Source organism: Eulemur rufifrons, chromosome 28 (genome assembly GCF_041146395.1).
Source record: "Eulemur rufifrons isolate Redbay chromosome 28, OSU_ERuf_1, whole genome shotgun sequence".
Taxonomy (NCBI): Eukaryota; Metazoa; Chordata; class Mammalia; order Primates; family Lemuridae; genus Eulemur; species Eulemur rufifrons.
Genome location: NC_091010.1, coordinates 54,068,118 through 54,091,131, shown reverse-complemented (window position 1 = coordinate 54,091,131; position 23,014 = coordinate 54,068,118). Strand labels below are relative to the sequence as shown.

The 23,014-nt window shown below is 46.2% G+C and overlaps 1 protein-coding gene across 11 annotated transcripts in view; it reads left to right on the top strand.

Moving 5' to 3' along the window:
• XPNPEP1 (X-prolyl aminopeptidase 1) overlaps positions 1-5,304 on the top strand; it is a 53,059-nt gene extending 47,755 nt beyond the window's left edge. For 6 of the 11 annotated variants that reach the window (XM_069460840.1, XM_069460839.1, XM_069460841.1 and 3 more), the window contains 2 exons: positions 1,066-1,164; positions 4,623-5,302. In XM_069460840.1, the coding sequence (XP_069316941.1) occupies positions 1,066-1,164; positions 4,623-4,751 (228 nt within the window). In that variant the 3' untranslated portion in view covers positions 4,752-5,302. Of the gene's footprint in view, positions 1-1,065; positions 1,165-2,162; positions 2,227-4,622 lie in introns of all 11 variants that reach the window. The other 5 variants (XM_069460836.1, XM_069460831.1, XM_069460835.1 and 2 more) reach the window with 3 other exon arrangements.
• The last annotated feature ends 17,710 nt before the right edge of the window (positions 5,305-23,014 follow it).

Genomic DNA, 23,014 nt, shown 5'->3' with positions numbered 1-23,014 from the left:
AGACTTAACTGGAAACCACTTGCCTGCCCTGCAAAGCCGGAAAGAAAATCCTTAATGAACAGAAACCCAGAACTGGAATTCATGGAGCCTCAGGCTGGCCCCTGCTTGACATGATTTGGGGCTCTGAGTTTATTAGAGGTGGCTTATTGTCCTGAAGTCTCCTCTGCTGGAGGGTGCTTGTTCAAGGTGTCAGCTCCCAGGTCCCTCCCAGACCTTGAATCAGAATATGCAGGGTAGGGGCCTGGAAGCTGTAATTTCATCACATTTGCTGGGTGATTTTTATCAGGTAAAGTTCATGAACCCTGAGTTAAACTATGGGTTGGCCTCACAGGCAATACAAGACAGGTATTTCACCCGCTCCCCCATTGGTGTTACCAAGAGGCGGCAGAGTTTTAGGTGCTAGGCTTTACCTAAAAGACCTGTTTGCCCCTCCTCCACTGGTGATTATGGAAATGAACAGCTGGAGGGAAGTAGCTTCCTAAGTCTACAAGGAGATTGACTGTGGGAATCTGCTCTCTTCCACGTGGAAGTCACTGTTCTTGGAAGTGGCCTCCCATTTCACTCCCAAAGGCCCTGCAATGAACAGAGACCCAGCATGCTCTTGGATGCCCCAGTGTTAACACCTGATGGGCCTGGCTGGGTCAAGGCAGGCCACACAGTTGACTGTTAAAAAAAATGATTTGGGGGACTTATACCCCAGCAGAGTCTTGAGAACCAAAACCAGAGATGCCCTTGAGCCCAGACACCCCCACACCCTGCCCCTGCTTCCTCTCTGTCACAGTAGGTGTTAGCCTCTGGACCTGCTGCTGGGAGCTCCCCAGCACCCTTTGTTTGGCTTTTCCTGATGGCACAGGCTGTGGTTTGCCCAGTGGAGGAGCTCTCGGAAAGTGGCATCAGCTGTGTTCCTCATGTTCCCTGTGTACCTTTAAAAATGGTGACCAGCTCACCTCTTCTCACCTCCCAGTTACACCCGGCTCTGAGGGGTGGCCGTGTCTGGTGGAATGACTGCATGGTGGTTCATCATGGTCAAGAGTAAAAGCTTCTGTTTTCTTTCTTCTCCCACAGTATAATTTCAACAACCGGGGAAGCCTCACCTTTGAACCTCTAACTTTGGTTCCGATTCAGACCAAAATGATAGATGTGGATTCTCTTACAGACAAAGAGGTAATGGGGACGTCTGGAGGGACAGAAGTGTTAGTAGGGTTGGAGAGCTACCCTAAGTTCTCCATTCTCACTTTTTAATTTAGACTAGGTCTAAGTCAACTGAGTCTGTAAGTCCTAGGTCTCCTGAGGACTATAGGAGATTTTCGAGTATTTATTGGGTCTCCAGGTGGAGATATTCTTGCTCCCACCAGCCATTGTGGGGCTGTAGGGCTTCGTGAGTGGAATAGTGTGCCGTTACTTTTTGGGAGGAGATAGCTGTGCTCTTCCTTCATAGCTGCACTGAGGTGTGTTTAGCAAACATGGGTCCATGTGTCTTCCCTACAGAAAGCCAGATGGATTGTGGGGCCTCTTGGCCACTACACGTACCAGATTGGTTTCTTGTGTTGGGTGAAACATTAAAGAAATGAGAAACAAAATCTATGACGTGTCCAGTTTTAATACAGAGGAGGAGAAGGGTGGTACCAGTCCTTCTCTGTCACTGCTGTGGTTTCTCTGGGGCCTTCACCAAGCCTGGGGCACAACAGTGCTCACTTACCAAGCTCAGAGGGTTATAGGTCGTGAAACCCCTTCAGACCCTGGGCTCACGAGGCCAGGCGAGGTGGCAGGCCGAGGGACCTGGAGTAAGGCTTGAGGGATCAGGCGGATGATCAAGGTCAGAGCAGAGACAAGGGTCAAAAATGGTGCAGGAACAGTTAGCACTGGGCAGAAAAAGCAGTTCCCAAACCTGGAAGCTGAAAGCCAGGACACAAATTTCAGAGCAAAGTGGGGCTTGGAAGTCCCAACAAAAAGCAAATGACTGGTGGGAGCCGAAGGCAGGATAAGCATGGTGGGCCGCTCTAGGAATGAGAAGTTTGTTACCTGAGGCAGCCACTGGCCTCATCCCAGGGGACTTTGAATGCCTCTTGAGGCAGGAGCATATCCTCAATGGGTCCGCCTGGGCCTTGTTCTTGACAGTAAAGGAAAAGGCCTCTGAGGGCCAAGGAACCTCCCTTCTGCAGCAGTTGTGGGATGGGATTCTTCCAGAGAGAAGCCTCCTCTGCTTTTCCCAGCTCACAGATGGGGGCAGAGGAAGGTCATCCCTCTTGCTTAGCTTTCTTCCTCGTGGCGCCTCTGCTTGACCATTGGTGCCCTTGGTTCAGCCCAACATGCCCACTCTGAGGACCCAGACGGGCCCTGCTGATGCTGGTTTACACAGCTTGTAGGTGGATACAGAACAGGAAACTCAGCCTGTCCGCACAGTGTCAGGTCTGTCTCTTCAGCAGGAAGAGTCCTTCCCGAGGTTCAGGGGCTCTTCTTCACCCCTGTAAGTGATGCTCCTGTAAGTGAAAGGAAACGGGATCACAGATGGGCATGGGAGCCACGCTGCTTAGAAGCCTTCTCCGACTGTTTCTTGTAACGGCCCTTGGGCACAGCTTCCAGGGTCTTATCAAGGGACTCACCTGTAATAAGTAACTTCATGCTCTTGGAAGCCCAAGACTGTGGCTTCCTACCAAGTAATTCTGGGTCATTCAGTCCTTCCTGTCCACATAAAGTGTACGAATCAGGGCATTTCTCCCATGACATTCTGCTTTACCAGGGAAATAGTGTATGATGAATGTTAAATGAGAACATTTTCCCTTGAAGGAGAACGTTTTGTTAACCTGTGACTCAGTCTACCCCCATGACGTTGGACCTAGACCAGTGGGAGCTGTCTTATCCAGTGGTTCACTGCTGTGCTTTGCCCACCCAAGTCATGGAACTATTTTTTGGCCAGTTACCCTTTATAGGGCAGATAATATCTTCTTATCCTGGGGATCATAAGTTTCCACACATAACAGTGGATAACAGTATTTAACATTCCAAGTAGAGTATAGTATCATTTCTTATCTCTTCGACTTAAAGATATTATTACCTTTTTAGCAAAAGGTCTCTTTCCTGTATACCACTTAATAACTCTGGGGTTTCATTCTGTCTGAACGCACAGTGATACCCCACATCAAGGTTCTGTCCCTTGGGCTTCAAAACACGTGGTGATAGCCCGTTACCATCCAGCCTATCTTTGCTGTCATTTAAGGGCGTTTTTGGTTTTAGTCTGCATTCCCATCATTTATCACCAGATGGCAGCAAAGGATCTCGGTCAGCTGTGAACATGGGCAGCTGCAGACTGTGGGGCCTGGGGGTGTCTCTCAGGCCCTGCTGAGGCTGTTCCCCGACTCCTCCCTTCTCCTCCCAACCAGGAGGACCTTGGGAGTTTCCCTGAAGCCCCAGGGTGGCACCAGGATGCTGCTTTCGCCTTCGCTGTTGAGCTGCTGTGGACAGCAGGCTGCCTCACTGCCCTGTGGGCTTGCTGTGGACGCACAGCAGTTCACCTTTTGACACCCTGTGCCTCCCTGCTCCCCACCACTCCCCCAAATGCCAGAACTCCCAGCAGGAGCTAGTAGGCTCTTATCAGCAGGGACTGGAGCCCTAGCTCGGTCAGAGGCAGTTGGCAGCACCACTCCATCTGTCTGCTCACAGTCCCTGTGGGCTTGTGTGTCCATCCTGACCCTCAGCTAGGCTTTGGTACTTGGCTGGACCATCATCCCTTGAGCCACTGCTTTTGTAACACCACTGCCTCCCTGAATGGTATTTGGCTCATCTGTGACAGCCACATCAATGGCAGTGTCAATCTTATCAGCCTCACTACAGCTACCCCATGGACAATGAAGAAAGTTGTCCTCTTGGTACAACTTGCTTCGCTCCAGCCTTCATCTCTCCCCACCCCAACCAAGGGGGAGAGTTCATCCTTTTACCTGCCACCGAGCTTTCTCCATCAGGTCTAGGGGATCAGTTCTCCCCCCTCCCCCAGCCCAAGGGACCAAGTTCCACCAGCTCCTCCTTCCTTTTAATCTCCTTTTTGCCTCCTGCTGTTGTGGCACATTGAGTTGAGGGTCTGAAAGTCTAGCTTATTCCCAACCCCATTCTGCAGCACCATAGCCTTTGACCACCAAAGGTTCTAGGTTCATCGGGACGGCCACAGTCATGAGACCCACGGGCTCAGCTGATCCTAGTTTATTCAGCTTTGTCAGCGGAGAGAGGATATGCAGCTCAGCACATTGGCAGGACAGTTGTAGGTGTATTTGTTAGTAGGAGCCTTTGCGGAGTCCAGGGGCTATTCTGGTGCCCTCCCCCCATCACCATGTCCCCAAGATGTCTCAGGTGTACGGGAATGAAGCCACACAGAGGCATGCAGGAGCTATTAGTTGGAGACTGCTGTCTCTAATAGTAAACTGCTCCGGAGCATTTTCACCGTAAGCAATGTAGCCTGGTCCTTCTATTTCCAGGGAAATAGAACACAAGGAAATCACTTGTCTATGAGCAGAGAAAAAGGGTTTTGTTCACCCTTGTGATCTTAGCACGTGGGGTCCTTGCCTGTTGGCCTGGGTAGCCTTTTGGTAAAGGTGTGATGGTGATAGTGTCTGTCTTTCTCCCTCCTGCAGTGCGACTGGCTCAACAATTACCACGTGACCTGCAGGGACGTGATTGGGAAGGAGCTGCAGAAGCAGGGCCGACAGGAAGCTCTTGAGTGGCTCATGAGAGAGACGCAACCCATCTCCAAACAGCATTAATAAATACCTCCCCGGTTTTTGTTACTGCAAAATACTCCGGGGAAAGGAAGAAACACGGCAGACCCCTGACATCTTTCCCCTTTCCTCTCTTTCCTCCCTACTTCCCCTTTTTACTTTAGACTCTTAAGGAGAATGGAAAATCTTCTATCCTCTTTGATATTTTCTTGCAAACAGTCTTTTATGATTTTTGTAACTGTTGAGAACGAGCCAAGAATAAAGTTGCTGCACCAGACGGAGGGTCCCCACAAAGCCGTACACTTGATTGAGAGGGAGACGCCCCGAGTTCTTTGGCCAGTGATGGTGAAACGATGAATGCTCCATGACGGTCATGTTCCAGGTGCTAGTCCATCATTCATGATCACCTTGACGTTCATGAGACTATATTTATGATCAGTGAATAAAAATGTCAAAATTGTGCTTTGTCTCAGTGGCCTCTTTCCTCACAGTGCTGTCCCCTGGCATGTCAGGCAGGCTGATTGCCAGAGCTGCTGGCTTCTGTGGCAGACACCTAGGTGGAAGGCCCTCTTTGAGCAGACACCTCTGGCCTCCTTGCACATTTTCTGGCTTAATTGTAAGCCTTTTTTTCTTTTCTCTAGAATACCTAATATTTTGGTGAGTATTTTTATCTCAGTTTTTTTTCTCACATTTTAAAGTGTGTTATCAATACACATACAAAAAAACCAATAAAAATTGTAATGTCAAAAGTGATAGTGTCCCATTGTCTACCCCATGGTAGATGCCTCAGGTATCTCACCCATATTGCCACAGCTCTCATTGTTCCATTATTTCTAGACAGCATCCTGTGACAAGTGTCTGTGACTCCCATTCTGTAGGCTTTTCTTTTGACTTGCACATGTGGGATAAGCCCCAGGGGCTGGGAGCGTTAATGTCCTCATGACCTCAGATCATCACGTTTGGAGATGGGCAAATAGACTTCCTCATCCCTAGGCTGGGACATCTGAGATATGTCCTACGCTGTCTCCTGGGGTTCCCAGTGGAATTGAGCCCCAGTTTCCCACTTGTTCAATAACACATCCTCTATTTTCTTTCTTGTGCATGTCCCACTTCCCCTCTCTGCCATCAGTGTTTCCTGGTACCATCCCCAATAAAACATTTACATACAAATCCTTGTTTTAGGGTCTACTTCTTTAGGAACGTAACCTAAGACATACTCCTTAGGTATAACTAGTATTATCTGCTATATATATTTACTGACTTCTTTCTTTGTATTGAGGATTCAATAAAATATTGAAGGAATATTTGTGTATGTATAATAGAATATATATGCACACATGAACATATACATCATATAAACAGATCATTTTGTATCTATTATACAATTTGCTTTTGTAACTTGGTAATATATCTGAAGTATTTTTCCATATTAATATGTATTGATCTAATTATTTTAATGACTAAACTATTCCATTGTATGGCTATAGCCTTTTTAAAACTAGTCTCATTAAATTTTTTTTTTTTTTTTTGAAACAGGTTTTTGCTGTTTGCCTGGCTAGGATGCAGTGGTGCTGTCATAGCTCACTACAACCTCAGACTCTTGGGTTCAAGCAATCCTTCTGCCTCAGCCTTCCAAGTAGCTGGACTACTGGCATGCGCCACCATGCCCAGCTAATTTTTCTGTTTTTTGTAGAGATGGGGTCTCACTCTTACTCAGGGTGGTCTCATACTTCTGGCCTCAAACAATCTTCTCAGCCTTCCAAAGTGCTAGGATTACAGGCATGAGCCCACTGCACCCAGTCTAATTAAATCTTTTTTTTAAAAAACAATAATAGGCTGGGTGCAATGGCTTATATCTGTAATACTATCACTTTGGGAGGCCGAGGCAGGAGGATTGCTTGAGGTCAGGAGTTTGAGACCACTCTGAGCAATACAGTGAGACCCTGTTGCTAAAAAAAAAGCCAGGTGTGGTGGCATGCACCTGTAGTCCTGAGTGCTCAGATGATAGAGTGAGACTGTGTCTCCAAATGATACTAACTTTAGACTAATTGTTTTCTTTAAAAAATGTCACAAACTATTGTTATAATAATGCTAGGTTTTATAATTGCCTATATATATTTTTTGAGATCTTTATTTCTTCATGTGGCTTTGAGTCTAGTATCCTTTCATTTCACCTTGCAGAACTCCCATAGCATTTCTTGCAGAGGTCTAGTGGTAATGAACTTCCTCAGTTTGCTTATCTGGGAATATCTTAATTTCTCCCATACTTTTGAAGGAAAATTTTGCTGGATATAGGATTCTTGGTTGACAGGTTTTTTTTTTTTTCCACTCCCCGCCTTTTAATATTTTGAATATGTTTTCCTACTACTTTCTGGCTTCCAAAGATTCTAATGAGAATTCTGAAGATAATCTTACTGAAGATCACTTGTATGTGATAAATTGCTTTTCTCTTGCTGCTTTCAAGATTCTCTGTTTTTGGCTTTTGAAAATTTGATTATAATATGTTTTGGTGTGCATCTCTTGGAGTTAATCTTACTTGGAGTTCATTGGGCTTCTTGGATGTGATATTCATGTCTTTCATCAAATTTGGGGATTTTCCAGACATATTTCTTCAAGTATTCTCTATGCTTCTTTCTTTTTTCTCCTTCTGGGACTCCTACGATGTGTATGTTGGTCTGCTTGATGGTGTCCCACAGGTCCCCTAGGTTCTCTTCACTTTTCTTCAATCTTTTTCTTTATGTTTCTCAGACTTGAAATTTCCATTGTCGTATCTTCAAGTTCATTGATTCCCTACTCAAATCTGCCTTTGAATCCCTCTAGTGAATTTTTCATTTCACTTACTATATTTTCCAGCTCCAGAATTTCTTTCTGGTTTCTTTTTAGGTTTTCTATCTCTTTATTGATATCCCCCCCCCCCTTTTCTTTTAACCAAATATTGTTTTCTTAACTTTCTTCACATCTTCCTTTAGTTCTTTTAGCATCTTTAAGAAAGTTGTTTCAAAGTCCTTGTCTAGTAGATCTGTCATCAGGTCTTTTTCAGGGTTAGTTTCTGTTGATTAATTTTTTCCTTTGAATGGGCCGTACTTCCCTGTTTCTTTGTATGCCTTGTGAGTTTTTGTTGAAAATTGGACATTTGAATCTAATAAGGTGGTAACTCTGGATATCAGATTCTCTCCCTTCCCTAGAGTTTGCTGTGTTTTTCTTATTATTATTATTTGTTGTTGTTGTGGGTGGTCTCTGTGCCAAGGATCAGCCTGAGGTGTAAACTTCAGGTCTTCTCTGACCTGAGCCTTTCCCTGGGCATGTGCAATCACTTTCTAATTTTCCCTGTACGTGCAGTTGTTTTTGAATGTCCTAGTCATTAATGTTGGGCTCCCAACAAGGGAAAAAGAAAAGTGAAGGGAGGAAAAAGGGCATTAGCCCTTTAAATCCCCTGGAAGTCACTTTAGACGGAGGGGAAGGAGGAGCTTCCAACAACGGGAGATGTGCAACAATGGCTGTCCACCTCTTTGTCTGCATTTCTGTGATCAGAAGCGGCAATCAGTGATCAGAGCACAGGTCCCTGTTATTTGAAGGGCAAGGTCCCTTTTGCCCATTACGGCTCCTGCAAGCTGTGTGCAGGTTGCTCCGGGAACATGTGCACAGCTGCCTTCCAAGGGGTCGGGGGTGGAGGATGGGTAGCTGCTACTGTGCTAAGAGCTAAAATTGATTGACATTAACCTCAATTTGCCGTCCAAGATTTCCTCTGGAAGTTGCAAACCTTCAGAGTTCCAAAATCGCACATCAGGCAGATTCTGCCAATGTACTTGTTGTCTAGGTTGGGGGAGATAGATTCCTGGGGCTTTCTACTCTGCCACCTTCCCAGAATCCTCTCATTAAATCTTAAACCATATTTTTAATTCAAATGGCTTTGAAAAATAAATATAAGCCTCTTGGCCATTCACCAAAGCATAGTTGTCAGTGTCCATTAACTTTCTCCACCTCGGGGGGAGCAGAAAGTGAAATGAGCCCATCTGTATTTGCCATTCAGAACGGGGGTGGCAGCAAAGAAAATGTTGCAAGCAAGGTAAACCTAAATTGACAGAGAGCCTAAAAATCAACTAGCCAACACTTGTTTTTGTTTTTATTCTCCTCCCCATTTTTCTCTCAAGGATCATTTATTCCAACTTGCTATGTGGGAGGAAGCAAGACACATACACTCTTGCTTCTTAGGTTATATTTCTAAGGAGGTCAGGAAAGCATCGAAGCGTGCCTCCCAATAATAGGATATGTTTTGATCCACCAGAGATCAATTCTTAAACGTTTTTTGCCCATACTTGCTCATATTTTTAATTTGTACCATAAGATGGGACTGGAAAGAGAAATTTCTCCCCAAATGATAGAATGTATTAATCGTGTTTCTCCTCTGTCACCCTCTAGAAGCTGGGTGATCCCCTTTAGGACTCAGCCTGTCATCGTCTTTGATATTCCAAAGGCTTCCCAGTCTCAGGAAATGGGAGTGGTGAATCACAGCTGATTTGCAGTTTAGCACAGACCATAACTCAAGCATGATGGCAGCTCTACTGTTTGCTCATCGGGCCGTTAAGCCTGTTACTTCCCAAGGCAGCCTCAGAGCAAAGTTTGATTTAATTGGCTTGAGCCTGGGAAGGAAAGTTAACAGGTGCTGGGTGCCCGGAGCTTCCTGCCTGGACCTGCATCGTCTTGGCGTTAAGTCCAAGAGACATAAACGAGGCAAGATGGCCCCATAAAGATTGAGGACCAGAATAAAACCCTAATGTGCCAGAGCTCAGGGGGAAGATGGGGAGATAAAAATGTAGATAAAAAAAAAAAATCACTCTTCCTCACTTTTAAATAAATGATAAAAAAATGTTGGGTAGGAAAATGGGCATGATGCTTAATTTATAGCATAACTCCAGGGAAGCTGATTTTGTTTCTTTGTCTCACTCACTTTATTCCCTGGTGACATTTTATGTACAAGGTAGTGAGGATTCAAGGAAGCGGACAGATGTGGGCCCCTGCCGTGAACACCCCAGGGACTGAGTTCTGGGAAGCTTGTTCACCCTCTGGGAAGACGTGCATGTGTGACACCTGCCAGGAGAGGCACCTGGCCCTGCCACCCCAGCCCTCAGTGCTTCTCCAGCCTGAGGGCCGCACCTGGCTTCACTCCTCATCCGGCTCATTCTGGATTCGTGGGCACTGGTGAAGGGAGCCCAGTTTGTACTAACCAGCCATGGAGGAGGTATTGCCCTTGGTGTCTCCCTGCGGCTGGCGGTTTATACTGGCAATAGCACGAAGACCCAGCGTGACGCACTTTGTGGCTCCTTTCAAGCTGCAGCTCAAGCACCGTTGGCGGGTAGGGGGCGGGGCAGGGCATTGGGAGGGCCGAGTGGGTGGTGAGGCTTGGCAGTTTGAAAGCCCATGCGGTGGTTGCTAGTTCCTGAATGTAGTTGGAGTGAAGAGATGAGGAAATTCACAGGATCAAGGTTTAAAACAAAAATGCAGATTCTGGCAAGGTGGTTGGCAGTTGCGCCATAGTGTTTGAGTCTCTCCAAATCATTCCATGAAAACACAGTGGAACTGGGATAGCAAAACCAAAATTCATGGAGGAGATCTACACCAAACATAGGTGAGAAGCATCTCCACAAACCCTTAATGTGAGCAGGTGAAGACCAACCCTTGTGCCATTGGCATCTGTGCAGGAGGGAGCCAAAGGAAGTGATGGGGTGTCCCATGGACCTGGGGACAGGAGAACCCCCAAAATAGCCACTAGGAGCTCAAAATCTCAGTGAGCCAATTTGGGAACAGCCATGAAAACGGGGAGCGGTTTGCACCCCAGTGGGTGAGTATGGAAAGGCCTGCAGAGGCGGGAGCAGTCAGCATCCTAGGACAAAGCCCCGCACTGGGACCCAAACAGGAACAGGATGGGTACAGCAGGGACAACGGAGAAAGAAGATTCATTCCCAGGGGAACAGAGCCAGGAGGTCTCAGAAAGTCAGTGCTATCTTTTTGAACACTTCACAAAATCAACAAAAAAAGGGAGCTCTAGAGCCCTAAATAAGAAACAGCGTTCCTAGTTTAAGTCTACCAGAAGGCCAGGCGCGGTGGCTCACGCCTGCAATCCTAGCACTCTGGGAAGCCGAGGCGGGTGGATCGCTTAAGGTCAGGAGTTCGAGACCAGCCTGAGCAAGAGCGAGACCCCGTCTCTACTAAAAAAAATAGAAAGAAATTATATGGACAACTAAAATATATATAGAAAAAATTAGCCGGGCATGGTGGCGCATGCCTGTAGTCCCAGCTACTCGGGAGGCTGAGGCGGTAGGATCGCTTAAGCCCAGGAGTTTGAGGTTGCTGTGAGCTTGGCTAATGCCACGGCATTCACTCTAGCCCGGGCAAAAAAGCGAGACTCTGTCAAAAAAAAAAAAAAGTCTACCAGAAGTTTAGAGAAATTAACTTCACATAAAAAAAAAAAAAACGGAAAAAAGATTGAGGTAAAATGCTATACAAACGTAAAAAGGAAAATAAGATGCACAATGAAAGCACTTCACAAAGACATGCCCACAAAGCAGATGAAAATCATAATGTTCAAAACACATGTACGGTTTTAAAAATAGCATATGCAAGAGCAACATCCAACAGAAAAGCTGAGAAATTGAGAGAACTCAGTAAAGAATGAGAAAACACCAGTCATTTTAAATAATGAAGACTAAAGTAGGAGGAAAACAAGAATGAATAAATACAACAGATGATGTCTTAAGTAGATGAATAAGAGGAAAATGAAAAAAATCAAAACAATGCCTAAAAAGGATTTAAGAGAAACCATCAAATACAGAAGACAGGCAAAAACATTCAACATTTATATAACAGGTTTTTCCAATGAAGAAAACTAAAGCAAGGGAACAATATTAAAAACTATAATTCAAGAAAACATTCCTGAGATAAAAGAAAAAAAAATTGAAACTACACTTCGAAGAGGCATATCCCTACGATGGAATAAATATAGCTAGAACGGCCAACAGGACATATTATGATAAAATTATTATACTTTAAAGAAAACAAAAAGTCCTCTCATATTCGGACAAAAGATCCAGCAACTTGTAGTGAAAAAAGTAGTAGATTGTCATCAGAATTTCTCACAGCAACAGCTTAGGTCAGAAGAAAATGGAATGGCATGGGGTTGTGGTTACAAGAGTGTGCATTGTAATTCATTAAGCCCCACGTTGGTTTTACATGGTTTTCTGGATCTGCGTTAAATTTGGTAATACAAAGTTTAAAAAGAAACAGGACCGGCAGCGGCCAGGGGGCAGGGTGATGAGTTAGAGCTGGTGGGATTGGCCATGACGGATGGGAGAGCAGGACTCTATTAAAGGGGGCAGGAGGTGTCCCATCTCCAGGCCATTTGCCATTTTCACAGGGGAAGAGCGAAATGAGATTTTTATAGAGGAGCTGAAACTCTGTGTGTGTGTGTGTGTGTGTGTGTGTGTGTGGCATATCCTAGGTTTCAAACATTCACAACCAATTTAACATTATACAAAACAAAACAAAATCATGGTGCTGGTCAAAAAAAAAACAAATGTCTGACCTGAAATTGGTTCTTGGGCAGCAGTTGTGGCTTCTTACTGCAACTGGGAGCTCCTTGAGGACAGGCACACAGCTGCCACCCCTTTCCTGGCAGCCTGGTGGCCAGGTGACTGCTCTGAAGAGGTGACATCCGCTGAGCAGCACTCACAGACACCTAAGGATTAGGCGTTCCCATTGCACACTCTGAAAGGAGAAGCTGCAAGAGACACACTTGGTCACTTGGTTGGGGATCTCTTTCTCAATCCAGAATGCTCTGTGTTCTAATTGTTAGGGTGGACTCTAAATATCTCCCCCCAGCCTTTTTTTAAAAGAGCCTTGGAAGGGACCATATGAGGTCAAGCCTGAAGGCCAAGACCAACATCACACCAAGTCCTGGTCTGCGGCTCTCAGGCCAGGGCTCTTTGCAGCAGGCAGTGTTACTTCCCCAGTGCCTGCCTTGGAAGTGGGTGGGAACAGCCACTGGCTCCAACCCCCTTGCAGGGAGGACCCTCTCCTGTCCTCCATCCTTCTACCTCCTGCCCATCTTTAGAATCCAGTGCAAATCCCACATCTCTCCATGAAGTGTTTACCGATTGCTCCAGCTGGAAGTCCCTGCTCTGTTTCTTTTGCATTTATTTTCTTCACAAACGGTAACTCATATTCCCTTTTTAAAATTTAACTTTTCCCGTGTCTCTCCAACTATACTTGTGGTTCCTTGGGGTCCAACACTAGCTATTTCTCAGGACTGGGCACATAATAGATACTCAATAAATTGGTATTTACAGATAGGATGAAGACATTCCAAAGAAGTTCACAGCAGAGTGGATGATGGGAGCAGAATTGAATCTAGTGCCACCACTTCGCAGCTGGTAACCTTGGCTGGGCAGATTATCCATCTTCTCTGACCTACAGTTTTGCCCTTTACAAATGGGGGGAGTAATGGTATCTACTGATAGCATATTTGTGAGGATTTAAAAATTTTGTTTTTAAATTTCCTTTTTTAGAGACAGAGACTTGCTCTGTCGCCCAGGCTGGAGTGCAGTGGTGTGATCATAGCTCACTGTAACCTTGAACTCCTGGGTTCAAGCGATCCTCCCACGTCAGGCTTCCAAGTAGTTGGGACTATAGGTGTGCACCCCTATGGGCGGCTAATTTTTTAATATTTTTTTTTTTAGAGATGGGGTCTATGTTGCCCAGGCTGCTCTCAAACTCCTGGCCTCAAGCTATCTTCCTGTTTCGGCCTCCAAAAGTGCTGGGATTACAGGCATGAGCCACAGCCCCTGGTTTATTTGTGAGAATTAAGAGAAATAATGTGCACAAATCACTTAGCAAACTGCCTGACACCTAGTAAGCACTCATTAAACACTGGCTGTTTGCCATGCTGGGGTACGTATGTTTTTAAGCAAGGAGAGGTAGACATTCTGTTTTGAATTCTCTTATTATTGTTCCCTATTGCTTCCTTCCCAAACAACTCCCAATTTTCCTATATCATTATTAAAAAAAACAAACTTCATTGTTTAGAACAGTTTTAGGTTTACTGCGAAGACGTACAGAGAATTTCTTTATGCCCCACACCCAGTTTCCACTATTAGTAACATCTTATGTTAGTATGGGACATTTGTCACAATTAATGAACCAATGCTGATACATTATTAGTAACTAAAGAGCATACTTTATTCAGATTTCCTTAGTCTTTACCTAATGTCCCTTTTCTGTTCCAGGGTCCCATCCAGGGCATGTGTTACATGTAGTCGTCACGTCTCCTTAGGCTGTGCCAGTTTCTTAGACTTTGTTTTTGATGATCTTGACAGTTTTGAGGAGTGCTGGTCAAATACTTTGTGGACTATCCCTAAGTTGGGATTTTTCTCATGTTTCTCTTACGATTAGACTGGGGTTCTAGGCTTTCAGGAGGAAGACCACAGAGCTAAAGTGCCATGTTCATCACATCGTATCAAGAGTAGATACTATTGATGTGACTGTCACTATATGTAACTGTACTAAGCTAAACATGAATTCACACTGATGTCCCCAACTCCAATCCATGGTCACCTCCCTGTGCTTATCTGTAACCTCCCACTCCATCAGCGAGAAACCTGGCTCCCACTACCCACCGTCCATTTTACTTAATTGTTCAACTCTGGTGTGCAAGTATAGAAGTATGAGACTGCTAACCCGTACCACTGCGGGGACAACTCTGTCAACTCGAGTGCAGTGTTTATGTGCAGCTCCCTTTGCTTTGGTTTTACAGCCTCCACTCATTTATTTCCAAAGTGACTTAGGTCACTCCCCGCCACCAACTCCTTGCAGTGAGGTTGTTTCATACATTTTAATATAGTTAGATCATTTTGTCACATACTGCATTCCATCCCGGGATTCTTTCAACTTTCTAAATGATTTTTTTCAATTTGCATACATTAACGTTCACTCTTTGTGCTGTCAGGTTCAATAGGTTTTGATAAATGCACAGCGTCATGTACCCACAATTATAGAATCATACACAATGGTTTCATCACCTGAAAAAAACATCCCCTGGGCTTCACCTATTCAAACCTCCCTGCTTCCCTGCAAGCTCCTGGCAACCACGGATCTTTTTAAACTGTCTCTATAGTTTTGCCTTTTCCAGATATCATATAATTGGAATCATACAGCATGTAGACTTTTCAGACTGGCTTCTCTCACTTAGAAATATGTATTTAAGATTCATCCCTGTCTTTTCATGGCTTGATAGCTCATTTATTTTCATCACTGAATAATATTCCACGGTATAGATAACACCAGCGTGTTTATACATTCACCTGTGGAAGGACAGCTCGGTTGCTTCATACCGTAATTTTTTTTTAATCAAAAGAGAAAGTTTGTTTTTTTCCTACAAAGGAAATTTTAATTTTTTTTTCCTTTATAGAAGGAACACGTGAAAGGAGAGCATTACCGTGGCGAGGAACGCGGGTTCTAAAGCCGAAGCACGGTGTACCAGCTGTCAGTCCTCCGGCATGAACACGGCCTCTCTGAGCCCCCGCTGCCCTTTCTGTCTCGTGAGGTTCTTGGTGGCGTCTCCCGTTGCTCGGTTGTGAGGACTGAATGAGAAAGCTCCTGCAGAGCGTGTCCTCCAACCCCACCCAAGACGCCGTTTAAAAACAATTGCAGCATCTCCTGCAGTTCACCTCTTTAAGGTGAGACGCATCGAGGCCGGAGCTTTCTTGATCTCTCCAGGAGGTATCTGAGGTTTTCACACAAGGTCCTCATGACTCTAAGATGCATCCTCCTTTCTGAGTTGTTAAAACGTGAAACAAACATAGAACACATCTCTTTACAGAAAATCTATCAGGCTCGCTTGGGCGTTGTGACCCGGCGCTGGGATCTGCAGTGACGCCCGCGGGGAGGGGGTGAGCCACGAGGGGGCGGGGTCTGGCTCCCTCCACCCACTCCCAGCTCTCTTCTTCACCTGAGGGTTAGAGGAGTCTGCAGTGTGCCCAGGTGGGATGGGGGAGAGCACCTGTTTCTGATCAAGAGAAAGATTTTTGAAGAAAAGGAGGATGAGTCCAGGGAGATTCTGGAAAAGCCATAAGGAACAGAGCCTGGGGTTTCTACAGCTGACAGCGTCGCATGCCAAGGGTCAGGAGGGCGTTACTCTGGGGGTCAAGCCTTGGGCCGTTCCACACACCCTGCAGGTGGGCACGGCGGCATCCGACGCCCTCCGGTGTGTTCTGCCAGCAGATGGCAGTGTGGTCCTTTGGAGGGAGCACAGCCCGCCAGCCCGCTGAGGAAAGCCTGGGGAGGATGCTCAGGAGCTTGTGCTCCCATACTGATTTGGAGGCTGGCGTGTGGCTGGCTGCCACTTAGTGTCCTCTCAGAGGTCACTGTACCCAGCCCATGGCTGTAGGCAGGAACGGAGGTAGAGTTCCCTTAGCAAAGATGGACTGAAATGCCAGTTCTGATGGACCCCAGCTGGTGTGATGGGAACAGAAAGACGCACCCCCCGGGGCCCCTCACAAAGCACGTGCTTTAACAGGACTGGACATGTCCAAACGTGACTGCAGCCCAGGAGAGGTTATGATGCATGTAGAACAGACAGGAGGCTTCTATAGAACCTCTCTAGGGTGTCCCTAGCTTGGGTTCCAATGCTTTCTCTCCCACTGGCACCTCTGTGTCTGGCTCAGACCCCCCACTCCCCAGCTATGTGTGAGGCCATTTGGTTAGAATAGGTGACCTCTGGCCTCTGTGTGAGGCGGATCACCGTGCTGAAAGTCACCGCAGCCTCCCTGGCCAGCCTTTTTATGTTTACTGTCAACAACGTCACCAGCCTTTCCCTCTGGGACCCTTTCTTTGCACTCCTTTGTGACTTTCCTCTGACTTTGTTCCATTTTGTCTTAAACAGGAAACCTGCTGTGCACTCCATTCTCTGCAATAGGAAGGAGAGGGCTAAGGGCTGCCTTCTATTGTGCCGGTTCCTATTTAAACAAAGGTTTTGTGCTGTGATAGCACTGAATGTTTATGTTCACTCTGACCCCAGAATCCTTTTCTGCTCTCTCTGTGTGTTGTGCTTTGTAGTCTGTAGTCTCAGGTAGTCAGGTTAGTTCAGCGATTTGGAGCTTAGCACCAGTGAGATAAAAATCCTTTGTTGAAACTTAAAGAAAAAATTATTCAATGAAACTTGTTAAAGCATGGTAAGGAAGACTTTATCAGGACCATTGTGGTAGGTATAGGGACCACTCCAATGGGGTCTTGCAGTGGGGGAGAGAGATTGGGCTCAGCTCTGAACACAGCACAGGCAAGTGGGAACGGATAGCCAAAGAGCAGGGTGGGGGTGAGTGGAGGGAAAATTGCTAAGGGGAGACATCAGCGGGAGGGGGAGGGGAATTCTGGCTAAACTGACCTAACAGGATTCTTTCTGAAGATAGGCTAGGGGACCAGATGGTGGAGAATGAGGAGCCTGATCAGCTATTGAAGGTGATCAGATATCAAGGGTTGGGGGTTCTTGCTAAACTGACTTAGCAAGGTTCTTTACTAAAAGTGGATTTTACAAAGAAGTACACAGATGGGCCTAGGAGAAGGTTCTGAAGCCCAACTAAAGTTTGGCCAAGCAAAGAATCTTTGTCAGAACCCCAGGCGATCCAGTGGATTTCCTTTGTTCTGTGATCGAAACCAATCCCTTTCACCTTGGCCCCATTGTCATGATGCCATGACTTTACTTCCTGTATCCCCTTCTCTGCAGCCCCAAAACAATCTTTTGTCCTCACCTTCAGAACCAACCCCACCCAGACTCTAGGACCATACCCCTCCTCTGTACTGGCTTCTGAGAGGCAGTGCTGTCCCTGGCCTCATGCGAGTCTCATGGGGGTGGCTGCTGTTTGCAGATTTGGGCACATTCCTTGCATAATCTCTATGTGGTGGGACGGCTTGGGGAGCTGTTGGGGGGCATTCTTGGTGAGTTTGTTATAAAGGAGATTGGATTTGCCATGATCAGAGGTCAAGGAATGGTGTCTACAGATGCAGACATAGACATTCCTTTGGCAGGGAGATGACAAAATGTGTGGGACCAGTGGGTAGAAAAACACATAAAGTGAAGGGGAGCTTGTTATTCTCCACCCCCCACCTGGTGTGCAAGTGCAGAATTAGAGGATGTGTGTATAAGAGACAGATCCGACACTAATTGGCATAAATGTTCCTCATTGCCTTGTGAAGCAAGGTTCATTAATTAAAACATAATGTTCAGTGTGACGTTAAAATTAAATACCTAAGACACAATATCTCATGAGGCAGACATGAAGTATAGTTATTTATATTCTTGCACTTTAGTATATTAACTTAGTGTATTATTTAAAACCAAATCCACTCTAGGATATTTTAAGATGCATCTATTTGGCCTCTTCTCAGTGAACTTCATGCTAAGTTTCCACACCTTGATTTGTGAGGTCATCTAATCCAGATTGGTTAGTGTCATCCAACTCTTTTGTTGAGCATCTATTTCATTGGTGGAATGGGAAGAGATAATGGAAAATGTGGTCTCTCTCGTTGCAGAACCTGCAATGTCTTGGGGCTAGAGTTTATTGGGTGGACAGATGGACCCATTATATGTGTGATAGAAACTGAGTTTCTTAGTTTCCCTGCTTGTTCTCATTTGTAAGAATCAGAAACCAATGTTGCCCATATTTAGGAAGAAAAAAGGTGAAAGGGGGAGGGACTTATGGAAAGTTATTGGTGGCACTGGTGTTGCAGCATCAGGAGCAGTTGGTGTCAAAAGGCTGCAGTCACCATGCTGAGTTCATTCCTCATATTTCCTCTGACTTAGCATCACTAGGCCAAGGCTCAAAGTCCCCGGAATAAACTTGAGACTAGTCAGGCCTGGGCCACTGGCCTACCGCAGATGGTGGAGAAATCATGTGGTCCCCTTGACTTCCCCTAGTAGGGCAGGCAGTGCATGGTGGCAGGGCTGGGACTTATCTTCTGCCAAGACCTTACAAGTTGGGGAATTCACCCAAACAGGAGATGGAGGTGCTAACAGAAATGGAGTTGGGGGTGTTGAGTGCTGGACAGCCATAAACAAAACAAAACATGACTTACTCCTGTAGAAACAATGGCAAAACAACCAACTATAGACAGATGCTGGTATATATATTGCTTTATGCAATATATATATAAAGTTTTAAAAAAGTTGTGTTTACAAGGAATCCTATGTCACAAGGACCGGGACACTACCTATTAAATGGAACTCGGTGCATCGTTTTGCAAACTAGTGATGTAAACATAGCCTCAAACTGATTTGGTTTTAGGTGGAATTGTCCTATAATGGATTTCCCCGAAGGAGATTTAGTTGCATACATAACTGTGTACTCCTGGGGAAGGGAGATTGAGTATTTCTTGAAGGAACCTCTCCTTGAACAGATCTTGATGGAAAATTCCATCACAGAACCTATAATCTCACCAGACAATTATTACTTAAGAACTGGGCATACTGGGGTTCCATGGTTTTTTTTTTTTTTTTTTTTTTTTAATTTCATGTTTATTCTGTCCTGCAAGGCTCCTTTAGGGCAGGAAATAATCCTGAATAATTTTTCTTTTTAGGTTCCCCCATGGGGTGCTCACCTTGGATGGAGGCTGCTGCAGATAGACTTAAACGCCATCACAACTAGTATTGTTGGCAACAGCACAGGCCGTTTTTGCTTATTTCCTATACGGACTTTCCTAACCTCTCTGCCCCTTTGCCAGAGAGGCTAGTGTGGGAAGAGTCTCTTTCTTTCTTTCTTTTTTTAAAAAAACTGAGTGCCTGTCATCAGGCCCTGCCTTCCCTCCAGGGTCCTGCTTCTGGCCCTGAGGGACCCCTAAGGACAAAGTACACGGCCCCTCTTGTTTTCCCGCTGGGGCCCTGGGTGGAAGACGTTAGACTCGAGGCCACGCTGCCTTGCTCCGTACTCTGGTCCTGTCCCATCCGTGAGTTACCCGTTTCCTTCTGCCCATCCCCTTCCTCCCTTCACTCTCAGACCAGACTTCTTTGCTGCCTGCCAGAACCTCACCTGGTCTGTTTTAATGGGAAGTTGAAACTACTGTTTGCTCTCTCTGTGTGGACAGTGTGTGGGGCTTCAAGCCTCCCCTCCCTCCTTCTCTCTCTTCTCTCCAGAAAAGTCAGGAGTCTTATTTCTGTGGCTTCTGCAGGAGCAGCTGCAAGCCTGTGGGCTTCTCTTCTTTCACATTCAGCCGTCAGAGGAGGCTCTGACCCGGAAGCTCAGAGTCTCAAAGCTTGACCCAAGAATCACAGTGCCCAGAACCCTAGAGCCCATGTAGACCTGCAGGGCCTGCATTTAGGATGGCCTAGCCCATTCAAATTTCAAGACAATATAGTTTAGAAGTCAGATTTGGTAAATAAGCACAAAATATATGTATCAGCAACAAAGAATACCAACCAAAGTTCCAGTACTATAAGAAGATTTAAAAAAAAGACATTTTATTACCAAATAGGTGGAAGAATATTATCTCAGAATAAAGGACAGTCATTTAACGTAAACACATTTAACCTGGTGAAAAATTCATGGTATTGTCTTTATTTTTCACATTTTTGGGAATGTATTGTTGCAGATTTCCTCATTACGCAACAGCGTCACGAACGACGCTGAGTGGAAGAAACCACACTCAAAACGGTGCACACTCTAGGAGTCCCCTTAGAGACCGGCCAGACCCAGGTGAAGCTAGTCTACTCAGTCAGCGGCCAGGATATAGTTCCCCTGGGTGGGGAGTTAGTGTGCAGGAGGGGGTTTCTGAGCTACTAGTTATCTAGTTACGCTCTTTCTTCATCTGGGTGTTGGTTTCCTAGCATGTTCAGCTTGTGAAAATTCAGAGAGCTGTAAACTTACGAAGTATGTCCTCTTCCGTCTGTACAACACTTGAATTGTCAAAAACACACTTCCTTGTCTAACCTGGGCCTTTGGTCCTTTGGGACCTGCTGATAAAGTTCAACCTCCGCATTTGACAGAGGAGGAAACTGAGTCCCTGAAAGGGAAAATGCTTTGTTCCAGGTCACAAAGCAAGTCAGTGGCCAGATTGGAAATTGATCCCTGGCCTCCGAGGCTCAGCTCAGGGACTCCCCTCTGCTTCCGGCCTTCCAGTCCTGGGGTCAGCGCGCAGCTGCAGGTGGCTCCAGCAGGAAGATGCTCCGTGCACGCTGCTGGGAGAAATGTGGGTGGATGTTGCCGATGCCCTGTCCTCACCCTGAGGCTCCTCAGCTTCCTCTGCTGAGCAGCCCGTCTGCTTCCTGCCTGCAAGTCCTTCGCTCACAATTGCTTCCTGTTATTACTTCTTTCCGAGAAGAAAGTTCCTCTCTCGTTTTCAAGGTAAACTCTTCTCCCACTTACCCCTTTGAGGCTCTGCAGCCCTCCTTATTTTATTAATGTTAATTTCTTTTGCATTTGCATCATGTATCGTTTCACTCCCCCAAAGGGTCCTCTCCTTTTGACTACAGATACATTTTTCTCTCCTAAAAAAATAATCTGTTCCCTAGTCCCCATGAATGAGTCAGCAGATATTTCCAAAGCATCCATGTTGGGCACTGCGCAAGGTGCTGCTCTCCTCGCTGCGGGGCTGGTCTTGCTCCCTCTGGAGTTATTTCTGAGGAAGCTGAGTCCATCTTCGTTTTTTCCAGCTCCTCACCTCTTATTTCTCTTCCACTCGCTGTTCTCTGGCTCCCATGCTCACTGCCATTCCGTTATTTTATTTTATATGGCCAGTGACCTTTTAGTGCTAGGTTGCCTGGGAAGGTCCCATCTGATACAAGTTTTCCAAGCATAATTATTGAGAGCACCTGTTTCGCTCTCTAAAGCATTCTGGTTTGGGCCGGGCACGGTGGCTCATGCCTGTGATCCTAGCACTTTGGGAGGCCGAGGTGGGAGGATCACTTGAGGCCAGTAGTTTGAGGTTGCCGTGAGCTATGATGACACTACTGCACTCTCACCTGGGCGACAGAGTGAAACCCTGTCTCAAAAAAAAGAAAAAAGTGTTCTGGTTTGGATTTTAAGGTATGTGGTTGCCCAACCCCCTCTTAGTAGCCATATAAAGGGGCCGCTTTTATTCCTCATTTATGCTGATCCTTGTGTCAGTTATGGCAAAGTATTGATTAGGAGCTCAGATTTTGACGACAGAGACCTGAGTTCAAACCCCAGGGTCTCATGACTGCACAAGCTCTGAGCTTCAGTTTCTTTGCCCGCAAACTGAGGAATGAGGACAAAGTTCCTGCCTCACTGGGGCCGCTGCTTGCCGGAGGGGAAGCGCGCACAGTGCTTGCTCGGGCAGAGGGAGTGCTTAGCCCGTGGGGCTGTTTCCCACCATTGCTCCCTTCCAGAATCTCCCTTCTCCCTGACCCTGTACTTCCCACAGTCTCCTCCTTGCCCTCCAAAGCTTTCTAGGCTCCTTCTGTCTTTTCAGCCTTTGCCGACCCTAACTTGCTGGAATTCTTGGTTCCCTGGTTTCTGTGACTCAGCCTAGCTTTGCTGAGGAGGATGAGCTCTGGTGACAAGTGTCCTGGTTCAAATCCTGGTACTGTCACTTGCCAGTTGAGTGGACCTGGGCAAGTTATCGAACCTCTCGGTGCCTTGGTGAGCACACCTGTGAAATGATGATGCTTATTCCCCAGGGTGTTTCTGAGGATCCATGGGCTAAGATGTGCATCACCTGCACTGCATGGTGCCTGGCACCCAGCAGACACCTGACACATGTAGTTCCCAGCCCCAGCTTCCCACACTCCCCGTGTGGAATGTTGCCCATTCTGTCTCTGCGGGGTCCTCGCAACCCTCTCTTCTACTGTGCCTCTGCTGCTGCCCTAGTTGTTTCTGATCTTTGTTCCTCCTTTCTGAGCTACTGAAATAATCTCCTACTAGTGTCCCTGCTATAAGTCTCTGCCCTTTCCAATCCATTTTCCATGTTGGTAACAGCTGGATTTTTCTGAAGCACATTTTAGATCATGCTACTCCTTTGCTCTGAAACCTCCTATGGCTCCCCATTGTCCACAGACTAGAGATCAAATCCCCAGTCCTGCCATTCCTGCTCTCCCCATCCGAACCCCACCTACACACCTAGCTCACTTCCCTGCTGCACCCTTTCTGCGCCCAGTGATACAGAGAAATGGACTTGTTCTTCCCCCCTCGTGTCCTTCCTGAGATTGCCCACCTCAGGGCTTTTGTCTTCACTGTTCATACGGAACACCTGTTCCCTCCCACGTACTCAACTGCTACCGTCCTTCAAAGCCCAGAGGAAATGTTACCTTGTCT